Raw genomic sequence first — 17,995 nt, forward strand, 5'->3', positions numbered from 1 at the left:
TCTACCTATTTGTCAGCGTTCCAAGTATCATGCAGAATTAAATAGAGTCCAAGGCAAAATGATCCTTAAAGTTCCAATTTAATAATTCAGGCATCTTGGCACATCTGTGGGATCCCAAATCTGAAAAACTTCCTGGGATTCCACCCAGTTGAAAGTTCATGATCTTATCCCCACACCCATAAATCCATCACATGGTCCAATCTTCTTCGCCCACGCTGGCATCTCCACCCAGCTGGTTCCAGTCAGGTGGCGAGGTGCGGAGACAAAAGATGCCGAGGTGGCGCAGTGGTTGGAGTGCAGTACTGCAGGCAACTTCAGCTGACTGCAGTTCTGCAGTTCTGCAGTTCGGCTGTTCAAATCTCACCGGCTCAGGGTTGACTCAGCCTTCCATCCTTCCGAGGTGGGTAAAATGAGGACCCGGATTGTTGTTGGGGGCAATATGCTGACTCTGTAAACCGCTTAGAGAGGGCTGAAAGCCCTATGAAGTGGTATATAAGTCTAACTGCTATTGCTATTGCTATTGCTATTGCTAAGATGACCTTGGGCTTCTAGAAAAGAATGACAACAACACATTCCACAATTCTACTCCTTTCTATTCCCCGCTCCCAACTACTACACTAATGAAACAGCATAATGAAATAAGAGAGAGTGTGGCAGGCCAAAGATCCTAAAAGGGATATAACTGCAGGCCTGACACTATTAATATCTTTTTAAAAAAAAAAAAAAAAAGCAGATCAAAAAGACCAAATCATCTCCTCACCAGAAATCAATGCCCAGGTGAGCAGAGATTACCACCAAGATTAACATTAGATCAACAATCAAGAAGCAAACAATACCCCAATCAAGGAACTGCCGAAGAAGCTAACAGCAAACAACAAACCACCAACCCTAACAGAGCACGCCACTAGAATATAAAATGAGAGCAAACCTCATTCCCTATTAGCACTGATGATGTTACCTAGTTTGGTCATGAAACATCTGCAAGAAAACAGAGAGCACCCAGGACTCACAGTTCAACCCTGAGCTACAAATTATCTCTCCTAAAAAACAGATCATCCCAGTGTTATGAGTGTATTCTGTGATCTAATTATCATTATGAAATTTATTTTTGTTGTTCTTGTACTTAAAAAAAAGTACATTAAATCTCTCTTGATATGAGCTTGACTCCTAGTGATTTCTTGCCAGCAAGACACAATCCTGTTTCTGTTGCCAAGGGAGGTGGGACTTTATTCAACATCCCATCTTCTCTACAGCTTTCGTGTTTCCTGGCAGTCTCTTATTGGTTCTCTTTTTTTAAAAAAAATGTATAGTTTTATTAAAGTTTGCAATTGCAATAGTAAAAACTAATACAAACTAAGAAAAGGGATGAAAAATAGAAAGAAAGAGTAAACAATGCAAAGGAAAAAGACAAAACTGTAGAGACGGGCTGCAAGAATGACATGGGAAAAGATGTCTCATTGGACGTACAAAAAAAAAGAGATGCTATGGAAACTCTCTACTCCTCAGAGCATCTCTCCAAGAATGTTGCTCAGCAACTACGGTAGTTACAACTGCATCTCCCAATGAAAGGGAAATAAAGCATTATGTTACTCACATGCTGCAGTGCAAAAGAGTTGGGTATTTCTCTTCAAGGAAGGAAGCCTGCAGGATGAGGAATCAGTGACTGGAGCTACAGAAGCCCAAGGAACTGATGCGAGTCAGATAAGCAAGTCCTGCTACTAAAACATAACCAGAGGGAGAATTCCTACAAATATGCCCTGGCAACATATTTTTGTTGTTGCTCTGTTCTCATGACACTTCCTTGCCTTCATCTCATGGCTCATGAATGAGTAAGGTTAAGGTATCCTGAGGTATTCTCCATATTTCATCACCATTTGTGGCTGCCTCAAGGGATGGGAAAATGTCTTATTCTTCACTATCCAGCATAAACAGAGAGCCACACCCTGGTTGTTTCAGGCTGGTGTGGTCTTCTGTAATCGACAGTTACCTGTTGCCTTTCTACATAGCCAGCCCAAGAATGCGGCCGCGCGAGTGATCGTGGGCGCACCGCGGTTCGCCCACATAACACCTATCCTCCGCGAGCTGCGCTGGCTACCTGTTGATCTCCGGGTGCGCTTCAGGGTGCTACTTACCATCCATAAAGCCCTCCATGGTAGTGGATCTGAATACTTGAGAGACCGCCTTCTGCCGATTACCTCCCTCCGTCCCATCAGATCGCACAGATTGGGCCTCCTCCGAATTCCATCCGCCAGTCAGTGCCGACTGGCGACCACGCGGAGGAGAGCCTTCTCAGTAGCAGCTCCTACCCTTTGGAACGATCTCCCCGTGGAGATTCGTACCCTCACCACCGTCCAGACCTTCCACACAGCCCTGAAGACCTGGCTATCCCATCAGGCCTGGGGATAAGATTTTAATCCGCCCCGCCCGAATGTTGAATGAATGTTGTGTTTTACTGTTTTGTTTTATTTTATTCACATTTATGTTTTCTCTTGCACTCCCTCCTATGAGTTGTAAGCCGCCCTGAGTCCCCTCAGGGAAAAGGGCGGCCTATAAATGCCAAATTAAAAAAAAAAAAGGTGTGAAATAGTACCTGTTCAATTAATGCTATTGGAATAGAATAGAATAGAATAGAATAGAATAGAATAGAATAGAATAGAATAGAATAGAATAGAATAGAATAGAATAGAATAGAATAGAATAGAATAGAATAGAATAGAATAGAATAGAATAGAATAGAATAATATTATTGGCCAAGTGCGATTGGATACACAAGGAATTTGTCTTTGGTGCATATGCTCTCAGTGTACATAAAAAGACAAGATACATTTGTCAAGAATTATAAGGTTTCATGGCACACACACACACACTCACACACCTGTTTCAGTGGTTTTCACAAGAGGTATTGTCTTGGTTATCAAATAGGTCATGGGATACTGTGAGCTGTAGACGGGACTTTGATTAGGAGCAATTCAAATCTATATGCTGTGTGATAAACATGTATAAGTTTCACATGACTGAAAAGAGAGGTAACCTATATAAAAAGTCCAAGTAGATTTATTTTATTTTTTTATTTTATTTGCATCCACCTTTATTATTTTTACAAATAACTCAAGACAGAAAACATAGCCAGCCCATATTCCTACTACTTTTCTCACAACAACAACCCTGTGGGGTGGGTTGGCTGAGAGAGAATGAATGGCTCAAGGTCACCCAGCTGGCTTTCATGCCTAAAGTGGGACTACAGCTCACAGTATCCCATGACCTATTTGATAACCAAGACAATACCTGGGTTTTCAGTATGTCACCAACTTTTGCTATAATGGCTTTGCAAACTCACAATACAGTAAGTGCATGACAATTAGCAATCGCAATAGCACTTAGACTTATATACCACTTTACAGTGCTTTACAGCCCTCTCTAAGCTGTTTACAGAGTCAGCCTATTTCCCCCAACAATTTGGGTCCTTATTTTACCCACCTTATAAGGATGGAAGGATGAGTCAACCTTGAGCCTGATGAGATTTGAACTGTCAAATTGCAGGCAGCCGGCAGGCAGCACAAACAGCCTGCAGTACTGCACTCTAACTACTGCCCCACCCTGACTCATTTGTTATAACTGCTAATTGTTATGCATTTTATTGTGGTGATCTTTTTCTATCTTTCTCTCTGTCTAACTGTCCGTCCATCCATCCATCCATCTATCCCCTTCCCCACCCCGTCCCACTAAACCCCTGCCATTCCATAGCCAGGATACACCATCAGATTCCCCCTGCTTTCCAACAGACTGACATCTGTCCATTGAGTTCTCAAACTGGCATTCTTCCTGTTTTTTTCCAGGGTTTTCTTTTCTTTGCCAGTTGGCCTCAGTCTGGAAACATTCTTGAATTTTGGATACAGATTTCAATTTCAAAACTGATTTTAAAATGGGAATAGCTACAAACAACTTTAACGGTTCCCTCTATGAGCTGAGGGTAAGACAAGGCGTGATCATAAAAGCATAAGACCACCAAACTAGATAAACTGGCAAATGAGTGACAAAACATCTGGCGTGACACTAATTGTGTTCTAGGTGTTTATTTGTTTATGAGAAAATATGAGATTGCTGCTGGATCTAAAGTTCCTCAGAGATAACAAGAGAACATGACAGGTCTTTTCTGCATTGACTTGTGGACAAGGAAAAAGAGAGAAGGAGCATTCAGTTCTTTGACCTCTGGCAGGAAAATGTGTGAAGCTAAGGCTATGCACAGAGCTGCCTCGGTAATGAGCTGTCACACTTCCACAGATCCTACTTAACTGATCTGCAATTCTGTTTTATTCAATTTTCTGCAATCACACAAGACACTGAATTATAAACAAACCATAACGGTAAAAAAAAACACTGAAGCACGAGTTTACCAGCTGCATTTCAGTCTAGCTTATTGTATGATCTGTGCCCCCGAGTTATTTCCTCATATGGGGATCTTTCTGTCTATTTTTTCAGGGATTTTTCTCCTAGGTTCTCACAGCGCTCATGCAATCCATTTCTCTAAACATTCTTTCATTCAGAATTCTTTTCCGTATTTCTCAAGTATTACACTGCCTCATTCTCAGTGCTCAGTCTTCCTCTTGTCCCCTTGTCAAGTCATGTCTTCTAGTATCCGTAAAGCATTTAAAACAATTTTTTAGCTGCAACGTTCAGCAGATGGATATCTGCTAGTGTGACAGTCTGCTAGGGACAGAGCAAACTATGGCATTCCAGTGTTAGCTGTGGTGTGCCTTCAAAAACAAATAAGCCATTTTAGGAAGAAATGATGGAAACTTTGGAATCATTGTTCATGATTAACAACTGAATTTGGGGCAAAAACCTGTGATAGCCTTCTATGATAAAGCTGGGCTAGTAGATCTGAACAGTAATGATAATTCTTAACTATTTGAACATATGCCCTTTCTTGGAAATACAGTATAATTGAGCTGTGTGCAGACATTTTATCAGGTTCTCCCACAACCCTCCTTCTGGTGGCTCATCATTTTATGCACAAATCATATCAATTTCTCAGGATGCTCACCAAGCTGCTGTGTAAAGGAATCCAAGTGTGGCCCCCGTCATCTGCATGGGTGTTGAAAGGCAAGCAAAGAATGGATAGGAGGAAAGACCCACCTCTGTGGCACCGATCAGAATAGCAATGGCTGTAAAAAGATAAAAAATAGATAATGAAATCCCCATAATGGGAAGATAATGGGCAGGTATAAATGCACTAAGGTCCAGTCTTTGGAAGACCCATAGCTCAATAATAAAATGTGGGCTTTTGTTAGGTTCAGTTCCTGGTGCTGGCACTGATGGTTATAACAGCTAAACTGGATGGCAAATTCCAGAATTCATAGTCAAAATGGTGCATTTTCAACAAATCTGCAGGGACCAGATTGGTTTCACCTGGTCCTAGTCCTACACCCAATTTAGAAGCAATTGAGCCCAATATTTCTGTTACTAAAAAAACAGTTGATAAATGAGTTGTGTCCCATTTATGACATCTTTTTTGGTTGATAAACAAATCACTGTGATTGTTAAGTGAATCATGTTAAATTGCGGACTGCTATGTACTTAGCTTCAAGCCCAGAGTTTGTATCTGTTTTTCTTCATTATTAAGGACATTTCTAGTACCAGAAGTAAAAATACACTGGCACAACTGGGTGTAAATTTTCTATTTTCCCAGAGTCACTTTTGAGAGTGATTTATAGTATATAAATGTAATAATTGATAGTTCAAGAGTATGTGAGAAGTTTGCCAGCTGTTCTCTTACTGAATTGCAAATATTCAACAAATGCATCTAAATGAGAATATTGCTTAAATAGACCCCCAAAGGTAATGCAGAATAAATTGATGATGAATCAGGAGAAAAGATGAATGTGACACAGAAACGTTAGAAGTAAGTTAACTGTGCCTTATGACACATTTAAATGAAGCTTCAGGTTAACCTAGTCAGCATGCTGTATCTTTTATACTGGAAAGAGAATTTCCACATTTTTGGTTGTTTCCTTACCTTATTCCCAGCCCCTTTTTGTAAATTATATCACAGAGATGAGGCGGGATCAGAATCTGAAGGGAAGTAATTTAGGCTTTAGGCTAAAATGTTCTAATAGAATCTTTCACCTTTAATCCATTTTGGCAGCACTCGCAGAGGGATATAACCATCTGTAAACAGTATCATGACTTTGTTAGCTGTAGCTCCAAAGGCAAAACCCATTGCCCAACGACTTTTGCATACTCCCATTAAATCTAAGGGCCTGTGAAGAAAAAAAAAGATATTAAAAATTGCATGTTTTAAACTTTCAATTAGGCATAGAATGTCTACATGGGATGAAGCATTTGACAGTAGAACAAGCGGCAGTAGTAGGCATGGGGCAGAAGTGGTATTCAACCAGTTCGGACCGGTTCGGAAGACCTGGTAGCGGAGATCGTGGCCCCGGCTCTATGCCGCCATATTTAGCCACATTTTTTAGGCCAGGCGCAAGCCCAGAAGGTGCTAGAGAGGGAAAAATGCATGCACAGAAAGCCAGGTGCATGTGCAGAAGGTGCGCACATGCAGCAAACTAGTGGTAAAAAGTGAAAGTGAAACCCACCGCTGGCATGCGGGCTCTCTTTTACCAGATGGCTTTCCAATTTTAGATATTTGTAGCATCTACCTGACTCAGTATGAATTGATTGATTGATCGATTGATTGACCTATATTTCTATATTTTATATTCCTTGAGATTCAAGGTAGTTTTATGTTCCAGTCCAGCAAGGCAGCTCCTCTTATATTCTTCTAACTCAGAATTAGAAAGTGTCTATAATCCTAAAGGCTGCCTGAGCTTCTACTCTCTAACCTAAAATATGCTATAATTATGCAGGTACTGAAGCAAATGACAAATGAGACCATAAGAGAAAGAATTGCCATAGAACCAATCTTAAAATGCATACAAAAACAAGAACTAAAGAAGTTGGCAGGCCTGAAGGCCCAATGTAAAAGATGTCAGACCTGGAAGCCATCTTTTACATTGAGCCTTTAGGTCTGACAGAAGTTTGCTTACCTGGAGGGGATGTTGTGGGATTCTATATCGTACAACAAAGCATACATAAAGAAGATAAGGTCAAAGAACACTAGGCAGACCCAGAAGAAGATGCAGAGACAAAATATCAACTCTACAACATAAATTAATAATGGTTGAGGCTGCCAAAAGAACAAGAGCCAAAATGTTGTATCTTCCTTGACATCTGAAGCAGTAAAGGAGGAAGTAAAAAAGACTGAAACAAAATAATTTTGCCGACTTACACAACAACCCCACACCTCCTATTGAGGAGGTGGCATTTTTCATCGATTACATTTCTCCTGGCTCTCTTTTCAAGACAAGATAGCACAACTATTATGGCAATCTACAAAAGAAGGAAAGAAAATTCATGGGTTCCAAGAAGTCAAGGAATGTTGCTTGCAATTATGTTAAGATTTTTAGTTTTACTTACTGATGGAAGAAGTGAATAATGCAAAACAGGCTCCAGGTCTGTTAGGCTTCTGCAGGTCTCATTATAGGTTTGATTTGGGGAATGACTGCATAGAATACACAAATGCAAACAACGTATTTAATTGAAAGTTACATACTGTAGATTAAATAGTGCCACAGTTTCCAATGGAAAAAATGGAGAATGCCTTTGTGGGACAAATAAAGAAATACAATTCTAAGTAAGTGTGCAGTCTAAATTTTCTTGATTCAACTTCTGTAGCAAGTTAGGGGAAACTGCCAAAGCACAATAATATACTGGGTAACTTGTAGGCAAAAGAGCTCAGCTTTTATATCTGGCGTCACCTGGTAGGGCTGGAAAACCCCTCATTGCAAAACTCTGTACTTGTAGATGCCAGTGGGATTGCAATCTACAAAAATATACCATCTAGAGTTAGTCCTCAGCTTTCAACCATTCATGTAGTGACAGTTCAAAATTATTGAAAAAAAGTGACTTATGTCTGTTTTTCACATGCAACACCCCTGTGGTCATGTGATCGAAATTCAGCCGCTTGGCAACTGGCATGTATGTAGGATGATTGTAGTGTTTTGAGTCATGTGATCATCTTTTGCAGCCTTCTGACAAGCCAAGTTAATGGGGAAATCAGATTTACTTAACACCCATGTTACTAACTTAACTGCAGTGAGTCACTTAACAACTGTGGTAGGTGGTAAAATGGGGCAAAGCTCACTTAACAATTGTCTTGCTTAACAATGGAAATTTTGGGCTCAATTGTGAATGTCAGGACTAGCTGTATCCTAATCTATCCAGTATTCCAGTATTCTGAGTATCTACCGATCTACCTTTTCTTTCCTCTCTGCAGGTGAGTCAGAGTATCACGAGGAAGCCATTCTCTTTTGCGCAACAAGAACTACCCTGCACATGGGTTAGCCTGAAACTCAAGAGGTTTAGCTGAGCAGAGAACTCAGCTAAGCAGAGGGTTGAACACAGACTCGGTCCAACATTCTCTCATCAGCACCAGTGCTTCCATGAACTATGTCCATGAAATAATCTTATTAACCAATACTCAGAGGAAATAGCCCTGCCCTTTTCATTGAGTCTGAAGCTACAAGCAAGATGAGGTGTCCCTCCCTTTTCCCATAAGGAAGTCAACCATATCTATAAGTAAATCTTCCTTTAGCCTTAATGATAAGACATCATCCACCATTATATTTGAGGACAATACACTACTTAGTGGGTACAACTCAGGTCCTGTCCTCCAAGAGAGTAAAGAAACCCCAAGATGGTCTCTAGAGAGGTATCCACCACTATCTCTCATGTCCCCATCTTATGTTTTGCTCTGAGGCAGCCATCTCATTCTGAGCAGAAGTGACCTGAATGCTCACACTGGTTCATCCTCCCATTCATTACTGAAGCTCCTAACATTCTGTCTTCACTAACAAAGCACAGCAAATGGGATGGGAACAGATTTCTTCTGTAGGATTACCCTTGCATTCTACTTAGGGTATCATGTCAAAATTGAACAAGAGAGATAAACTGCAATCAAACATGAGCAAATTATGTTTAGTGAGGAAAGGATCAAGCAGGGCAAAGATAGATGGAATTTGCAGTAGTCATAAATTACAGAGGAGGATTAGGAAGGTCTTTGCAATTACTGTATTATTCAAATGTGCTAAACTGTTTGAAATTGAAAATAAATGTGCTTTTTATTGAAAATAAAGTATTATTATATGAATATCATGCAAAAGCTACAATACTCTTCAAATAATATGTCAAGCAATTTAGAATATAACCAATCCCTTACATCTCTGGCAAGCACCCTATACTAGATACCACCATAAAATTAGTGCCTCCTAAATCAAGGAAGTGGTGGAGAAAGATTTCTATAGAAGAAGAAGCCGGGGAGCAATTGATACTTAAAACTCCCCTTAGTTATCTAGTCTGTTTCAAGCCTGGTGTTCAAATCAAATAGTTCCTCTGCAATTGGCCAGCATCTGCCAATGCTTTCCTAGGTTTATTTCAAGGAGAGGAAAGCTGCAAAAGAAAATAAGGGGTTGGGAGGAGAATTAAGCATCCTCTCTAATTTTCTGATAACCCCTGAAAAAATGCTCTCCGCTCCACCTCCACTCCGCCACATGGCATTGTGAGTTCAGAAAATCTCATGGTTGTATCTCTCGTATTCAAAACTTACCACATTTCCAGAGAGGGTAAAATGGCCATGCTGAGAAGAGCTATAGGTGTTAGATGTATGCAATTCTATAGGCAATCCCAGGAAACAATATGGTGTACCCGTCTTCTTTGTGTCATGTTCTTTTCTTAATCCTTCTGTTGATCTGAGATCGCAGAGGTAATTCCAAGGCTGTTTCTAATTCCAACTGAGCTAGCAACTCATAAAACAAACATGTGGTTAAATATTTGCCTGTAATAAGAGCACAATGAGGAAGTTGTGTAGAAGCTAACCAACTGGAAGAGACTCCCGGTTATCTGCAGAAATTTAACAACTATAAGTAAAAAAAAAAAAAAAAGGCTTCCAGTCAGTGGCATTACATAGAAAAATACAGGAGTACAAAGTTCAGAAGAAAAGTTCAAGAGAACATGCCAAATGCAGAACAGTATGTCTTGCACAGCTCAAGGTGAATTGATAAGAACGATAACTGGTGGGTCAGTTACTAAAAAGATTTTCCAGAACAACACTAACAGTGCAATCGGGATTTGTGTTTACTTATCATTTCTCTTACAATTCTTTGTCTCATTCTATGTATTTGAATTATACATTTTTTAGATTTTTTGCAAGTCCAACCAGACTTGATACTGTAAAAACATCTTTCATGTTTTCCACATTTCTAATATATGTGCATAATATAATAATTATTATAATATTATATTATATTATAATATAATACAATAATAATATAAGTTCAAGTACTTTGTATCATGGGCAAGAAATACCCCAAGTGATATATAATTCCCAACACCACTTTTTTCCAGTCCCAGAAACTCCACTGGAGTTTGGACCATAGACATTCAGAAGCAAATCATCTAATTCAGGGGTGTCAATTTCATTGAGGGCCGCATCAGGGTTGCGTTTGACCACGGGGGGGGGGGCTGGGGGGCATGGCCAGGGTGGCCATCACTTGTATCAGGGGTGCCTTTGGTGGCCCGAGCACTCTGCCAGTGAAAACGTGCTCCCAAGCTCCATTTCCAGCTGTGATGGCCTCCTGTGACCCTCTGCCAGCATAAACAGAGCTCGGAAGGGCCTCCTACAGCAGTCATGAGCTCCATTTTCAGCTGCAATGGCCTCCGTTTTCAGTGGCTGAGGTACCGCGGGCAGGTTCTTCACTGTTTCCAGGGCAGCCCCATGGGCCAGATCTAAGCACTCCATGGGCCAGATCCAGCCCCTGGGCCTTGAGTTTGACACCCCTGATCTAATTGTAGAAAAAACTCCCAACCATATTTGAAGAAAAGGGAAAGGACAATGATGCCTAAGCCTTCTAAAAGGCTTCACACACTTTAGATGGTTTTCAAACATGATATCCAATCTCCCAAAAGACAAATATTGCAGTGATGCACTTAATGACAGCTGATCCCTGCAAGAATATGCATCTCAGTGTCTCTTAGATGTGGGCCATTAGCATGTATAGAAAGACGCAGCTGACATCATGTAGGCTAGGCAGGAAGAGATTACACCAAATGTTCCATATTCAGGGGAAGCAAAGTAGGAGGACTGCTTAAATGCAAGCCTTTAAAAGGAAATAGAAACGAAACTTGACTTTTTAAATAAATTTTACTAAATATCAATGTAATATAAATACAAAATAACTGCAAAATATTACCGATTTGGAATGCAGAATTAAAGACGCCCTCCTGCTCTTCATCACATCCCTCTCAAGGACACTATCTTTTAAATTTGCAAAATCAATCCAAAATATTCATTTTCCTATTGTAAACATGTGGTCAACAGAAATACACAAACTCCTCAAATTATGACCATTGAGCCCAAAATGTATGTTGTTAAGTGAGGCATGGTAAGTTTCCCCATTTTATGATTTTTCTTGCCACAGTTGTTAAGCAAATCATTGCATTTGTTAATTTAGTTACCTGGTTGTTAAATGAATCTGAATTTCCCATTAACTTTGCTTGTCAGAAGGTCACATGACCCTGGGATACTGCAACCATCAGAAATATGAACCAGTTGCCGAGCATCTGAATTTTGATCACATGACAAAGGGGATGTTGCAGCAGTCGTAAGTGCGAAAAACGATCATGTCACTTCTTTCAGGACTGTTGTAACTTTGAATGATCACTAAATGAACAATTGTAAGTCAAGGACTACCTGTACAGTTCTCATGATTCTTAGGTACTGTTTGGTGGAAAGTTCCCCCATTCAGAGGAGATTTTAGAACATGCTTTATTTTAAAAAAAAAACCTCTTAACATTTTTCTTTCAATTGTGACAAGCAAAGATTACTGAGGACAACATGCCAACAGAACTGTTTTAAGGTTTTCTTCACTTGCATCTAACTTTGGCATAAATATGTTTCTTTCTTTCTTTCCTTCCTTCCTTTATTTCATTCATTGATTCATTCATCCATTCTTTCCTTCATCTCTATTATATTTTTATTTAATCTCCAGCACATGAATGAGGCAGGAATAAGTCATGTTTTTGTATATTGGTATTAAACAGCATTTTCTCTTTAATTGTATACCATCCAAAGATAATATCAACGTGTGTACAGTAAGTTCGGCTTTGTCATCCACGACCTTTACCTTCATGCCTGAATAGTTTTCTGCAAATTCAAAGATGGGTACAGATCCCTCCATCTCAGAGGAGGGCCTATTTCAGTTTACAGTTGTATATTTATTTCTTATCAACCATCCATATTACCTTACATGGGGGAAAACCCCATTGTATCACCTCAGTAAAGGTGTGACATTGTGCCAGAATAGGGGCCCTTTGGTGTTTAGGTACTTTGAGGTTAGTTAAGTGTGCCATAAGGGAGGCAGGGTGCATTGGTGCTCTGTGCCTCCTCATACTGTTTAATGAGTGCTTTGGCTTAATCATCTCCCATGCCAAGTAAAAGACCTTCCATAATTAATGGAAAATTAATGGCCAAGGAGAAAAGGGTATAATCTGATTCAATCGTTGAGTACGGTCATCCATATTGCACTTTCATTGAGGCCTGTCTCCAGTTTCACACTGGTATTAGAGACATAGTTGGAGACCTGAACAGCTGATCTTAGAAATGTGGGTTTAATGGTGCAAAATTGGAGAAGGAACCCGAATGGAGACACCCCAAAACATTCTGTCAACTGATGTTCAAAATGTTTATTCTATCTCAAACAGAAAGCTGCTCCCAGTAATATTCAGTAAAAGCAGCTTTAGAGAACCAAAATTCCTACTGCTTTCTCTGGAAAGTCTGCTAAACAAAATCCCAGCCTGATTTCCAACTTGGGGATACACACAAGCTAGGACCAGATTTTCAGATTGGTAAAGAGGGACACCTTTGACTTGGGGGGGGGGGCTTGATTAAAAATTTTATACGGAGCAACAAAAATTTTCATACAATGCAAAAATAGTATTGTAATATTTTTTTATTCCAACATAACTACAATTTACAAATATAATACGAAGTAGGAGAGGAAGAAGAAGTGTGGAGGAGAGGTAAGGGAAGAAGAAAGAGGTAAGGGAAGGTAGGTAGAAGGGAGAGAAAAAGAAGAAGAGGAAGGAGGGAGGAAGAGAAAGAAAGAGAAGGAGAAAAGATAGGAAGGAGAAGAAAAAGGGTAGGAGTAGGGAAGAGGTAAGGGAAGGAAGAAGGGGACAGAGACAAGGAAGGAAGTAGAGAAGGAAGGGAGGGAGAAAAGAAAGAGAAAACGAGGTGGTGTCTTAGCAGGTAGGAAGGATGGTAAACAAAGCATTTTAAACTATACCTTATAACCTTCCAAATGGAATAATAATAATATAAGAATGGCAAAGAAAAAGAATAATTATGCTTTATATTTTTACTGTCATTTATTATCTTACAGGCAGACAGTGGGGGAAACGGAATGAACGAGTGGGCAGGCAGGCTAGGAAATGGAATGAACGAGTGGGCAGGCAGTGGGGGAAACGGAATGAACGAGTGAACGAGCGGGCAGGCAGGCTAGGAAACGGAATGAACGAGTGGGAAGGCAGGCTAGGAAATGGAATGAATGAGCAGGCAGGCAGTGGGGGAAACGGAATGAACGAGTGAATGAGCGGGCAGGCAGGCTAGGAAACGGAATGAACGAGTGGGCAGGCAGTGAGGAAAACGGAATGAAGGAGTGGGCAGACAGGCTAGGAAACGGAATGAACGAGCGTGCAAGCAGTGGGGGAAACGGAATGAACGAGTGAACGAGCGGGCAGGCAGGCTAGGAAACGGAATGAACGGGCATGCAGGCAGTGGGGGAAACGGAATGAACGAGTGAACGAGCGGGCAGGCAGGCTAGGAAACGGAATGAACGAGTGGGAAGGCAGGCTAGGAAATGGAATGAATGAGCAGGCAGGCAGTGGGGGAAACGGAATGAACGAGTGAATGAGCGGGCAGGCAGGCTAGGAAACGGAATGAACGAGTGGGCAGGCAGTGAGGAAAACGGAATGAAGGAGTGGGCAGACAGGCTAGGAAACGGAATGAACGAGCGTGCAAGCAGTGGGGGAAACGGAATGAACGAGTGAACGAGCGGGCAGGCAGGCTAGGAAACGGAATGAACGGGCGTGCAGGCAGTGGGGGAAACGGAATGAACGAGTGAACGAGTGGGCAGGCAGGCTAGGAAATGGAATGAACGAGTGGGCAGGCAGTGGGGGAAACGGAATGAACGAGTGGGCAGGTAGGCTAGGAAATGGAATGAACTAGTGGGCAGGCAGTGGGGGAAACGGAATGAATGAGCGGGCAGGCAGGCTAGGAAATGGAATGAACGAGTGGGCAGGCAGTGGGGGAAACGGAATGAACGAGTGGGCAGGCAGGCTAGGAAATGGAATGAACGAGTGGGCAGGCAGTGGGGGAAACGGAATGAATGAGCGGGCAGCAGGCTGGGAAACGGAATGAACGAGTGGGCAGGCAGTAGGGGAAATGGAATGAATGAGCGTGCACGCAGTGGGGGAAATGGAATGAACGAGTGAATGAGCGGGCAGGCAGGCTAGGAAACAGAATGAACGAGTGGGCAGGCAGTGGGGGAAACGGAATGAAGGAGTGGGCAGGCAGGCTAGGAAACGGAATGAACAAGCGTGCAGGCAGTGGGGGAAACAGAATGAACGAGTGAACGAGCGGGCAGGCAGGCTAGGAAACGGAATGAACGAGCGTGCAGGCAGTGGGGGAAACGGAATGAATGAGTGAACGAGTGGGCAGGCAGTGGGGGAAACGGAATGAACGAGTGAACGAGTGGGCAGGCAGTGGGGAAACAGAATGAACGAGTGAACGAGTGGGCAGGCAGACTAGGAAATGGAATGAACGAGCAGGCAGGCAGTGGGGGAAACGGAATGAACGAGCGTACAGGCAGTGGGGGAAATGGAATGAACGAGCGTGCAGGCAGTGGGGGAAATGGAATGAATGTGTGGGCAGGCACGCTAGGAAACGGAATGAACGAGTGGGCAGGCAGGGGGAAACAGAATGAACGAGCAGGCAGGCAAGCTAGGAAACGGAATGAACGAGCGTGCAGGGAGTGGGGGAAACGGAATGAACGAGCAGGCAGCAGGCTGGAAAACGGAATGAACGAGTGGGCAGGCAGTGGGGGAAACAGAATGAACGAGTGAATGAGTGGTCAGGCAGGCTAGGAAATGGGATGAACGAGCGTGCAGGCAGTGGGGAAAACGGAATGAACGCGTGGGCAGGCAGGCTAGGAAACGGAATGAACGAGCAGGCAGGCAGGCAGGCTAGGAAACGGAATGAATGAGCGTGCAGGCAGTGGGGGAAATGGAATGAACGAGTGGGCAGGCAGGGGAGGAAACGGAATGAACGAGTGGGCAGGCAGGGGGGAAACGGAATGAACGAGCGGGCAGGCAGGCTAGGAAACCGAATGAGCGAGCGAGCGGGCGGGCGGGCAGGCGAGGAAACGGGGACAGGCATGATTGGCAACGTCGCGCCCATCCCCTCTCAAAAGGATTTGGCTCGGCCACCGCTTCCTCCTCTTCTTCTTCCTCCTCCTCCTCCTCCCCGTCCAAGCACCAACACCACAGCCGTTTGCCATCACAGACCGGTCCACCTGTCACTGTCTGTGACCCGGTTCATGATGGAAGGAGGCAGGAAAGCGCGGGGCACCAGAGAGCTCACCCAGCTGGAGGCTCTGCACGGCTGTCAAAGCAATCTCCACTGCCATGCACAAGGGCAAGGCGCAACCTGCAAGTTTGCCAGAGGTCTCTGGCTGGCCGCAAACCCAGCCAACGGCGATGAATCCCCCCCTCTTCCCCGCATCTTCTCCCGGGTTTCTCTCTCATGGTAGGGAGGCCAAGGGCTGGCTTTCCCTCCTCCCGCCCCACCCCACCTCCTCCACTAGCCTTCCCTTGCTAAAGGCCGCCCACCCAAAGCGGCAAAGCGTCCCGCCGGAATTACTTACTCACCAGTGGAGCAAGCAAACGGCGAAGGCTAAATGAAATGGAGACTGCGCAGCATGCTTAAAGTTTTCCATCCACCCAGCCAGCTCACTGATTGGCTGGAGTCCAGGCCAATCAGTGAGCGGCAGGCTGGGCTGGCTTAAAAGTTTATGGAAGAGCGAGCTAGCTAGCCGCTAGTGGCAGGTGATGGGCGGGGGAGCGAGTGAGCTGCGAGCGCCAAAATAAAGCGGGATTTTTCGAGAACAGCCTGGGACACGGGAAAAATTATGGGAAGGCGTGCCAAATGCGGGATGTCTGGTCACCCTAGCCATGGTGCAAGTGTTCATTTAGAAAAGAAATGAATATGTCAGCAAGCCCTTCCTGATCGCAACTTGGATCAAACCTAAATTGTTGCTGACCACAGAGGCACCTATATGCTCTTAGCAGATTGAGCACACATTGTCAAAAAGAGAAAAGATTTGATCCATCCACTTAATAAGAGAGAGATTTTAGCTTTCGGACTTTTTGGATAGTGGGGTTATTCAGAAGTGTATAGAGCAGGAACCATCTTATCCTGGCTTTGCTAGACACTCTGGGAACTAAAAAAAGAAAGAAACCAGCATTAATTTTTTCCGTGTTTAGCAGGCCAGTCATTCTCTCTCAGCCCAAACCACCTCATAGGGGAAAATTGGAGGAGGAAGGTGGGTTGGATTTGTTTGCCATCTTGAATTATTTGTAAGACTAAAATGGCGGGATATCAATAAGTAAAATAAACATTCTCCAGATCATTCCCTTGTTTATTACTGACCAACATACTCAAGTGAGTACTGTATGAGAGGTTCTGGGACTTTATATCCGTGAGTACTCTCGGCTGGCACATGCACTGCCACCCCAGGTCAGATCTCTGTGACGATTCTTTTGTGAACTTCTGTTTCCCTGCAAACAACGAAACAGAAGCTCACGAAAGAAAAAGATCTTACCTCTTGCTGTGTTGCCGGTGTTGAGATTCCCCGCCTCCCACCAGCCAGCTGGTCTTTGGGTCTCTGCTGTGCATGTCTGTGCATGTGCATGTCCAGTCCTTTCAGTTTGGGCATGCGTGCACGCAGTTTGGACACTCGATGTCTTAAAGGTTTGTCATCACTGCTCTATATCATATACACTGCATTTCAGTTCATCCCTTTCTGCCAAAGAATTAATCTTAATGCGTTTTGGAATTTCTTTTGGGGGGGGTGTTTGGGGGGAATTTCAGTTTAGGTTTTTTTAATACCAAATATAAAGCTTTGGGGAGAAAGGAAATAGATCAATACAACATCTCTAGTCTTGCACAAGTGTTATATCTCACTATCTAAACAACTCCAGCCTGCAAAGAAATGCTACACCCTCAGATAAACAAAATTTGGAGGTAGTGATGTTGTCACAAATGTCTGAACAGATAACCTTCAGAAAGCTATTCCTGAAATCCAGTGTGCATGATAGCACAGATACCTGAAACGGAAACTTCTAATAAAGTATATGGACATAGTTTTATCTTCGTAATAGAAGCCTGTGCAAAAGGTTAAACCGTTGATGAAATGGAATGTTTAGTTATGGAGCCCATTTTCACGAGTTCTCCAAATGAAAACAATCTGCAGTGTTGAGAGCTTCTTCCCCAGAAGTGAAGATTCTATTTTAACCTGCCCTATATCTTCTATATTGCTTAACATCCCAACAGGCCATGTGGCCTTTGATTGAAGCTTACCTATTTCCAAAAGCGTACACACAGAGGAGTATGAATCGGCAGACAGCCTTTTCTGTTTGTATTTGTCGCAAAGGATTTGGCAGAAGCACACAAGGATGGGGTTTGTGTGATAGTGGTCCAGATACAGCATTCCAATCCAAACTGTGTAACCTGTAGAAAAATCATGAATATTTCTTTAAATGCAGCTTCTTGTTCTCCCATCCCACCCACTCCCTCCAAGGCTTGAAACAAAGATGCTAATGA

General features: G+C 42.9%; 2 protein-coding genes across 3 annotated transcripts in view; both read right to left on the reverse strand.

The window, feature by feature from the left end:
- LOC106545797 (stimulated by retinoic acid gene 6 protein-like) overlaps positions 1-9,853 on the reverse strand; it is a 28,252-nt gene extending 18,399 nt beyond the window's left edge. Inside the window, exons 1-5 of the mRNA XM_087716320.1 lie at positions 9,665-9,853; positions 7,477-7,561; positions 7,289-7,389; positions 6,127-6,260; positions 5,045-5,165 (exon numbers count right to left, since the gene is read on the reverse strand). Of these exons, the coding sequence (XP_087572446.1) occupies positions 5,045-5,165; positions 6,127-6,260; positions 7,289-7,389; positions 7,477-7,561; positions 9,665-9,693 (470 nt within the window). The 5' untranslated portion in view covers positions 9,694-9,853. The remainder of the gene's footprint in view (positions 1-5,044; positions 5,166-6,126; positions 6,261-7,288; positions 7,390-7,476; positions 7,562-9,664) is intronic.
- A 681-nt stretch (positions 9,854-10,534) lies between these two features.
- The window catches only part of LOC148045505 (stimulated by retinoic acid gene 6 protein-like), a 57,321-nt gene continuing 49,860 nt past the window's right edge, over positions 10,535-17,995 (reverse strand). Inside the window, exons 17-18 of one of the 2 annotated variants that reach the window (XM_087716323.1) lie at positions 17,753-17,902; positions 10,535-16,613 (exon numbers count right to left, since the gene is read on the reverse strand). In XM_087716323.1, coding sequence (XP_087572449.1) covers positions 16,507-16,613; positions 17,753-17,902 — 257 coding nt within the window. In that variant the 3' untranslated portion in view covers positions 10,535-16,506. Of the gene's footprint in view, positions 17,903-17,995 lie in introns of both variants that reach the window. The other variant, XM_087716322.1, reaches the window with a different exon arrangement.

This window comes from Thamnophis sirtalis, unplaced genomic scaffold, assembly GCF_051295495.1.
Source record: "Thamnophis sirtalis isolate CommonGarterSnake01/CBP01778 unplaced genomic scaffold, rThaSir2_p1.2 scaffold_5, whole genome shotgun sequence".
NCBI classification, from domain to species: Eukaryota; Metazoa; Chordata; class Lepidosauria; order Squamata; family Natricidae; genus Thamnophis; species Thamnophis sirtalis.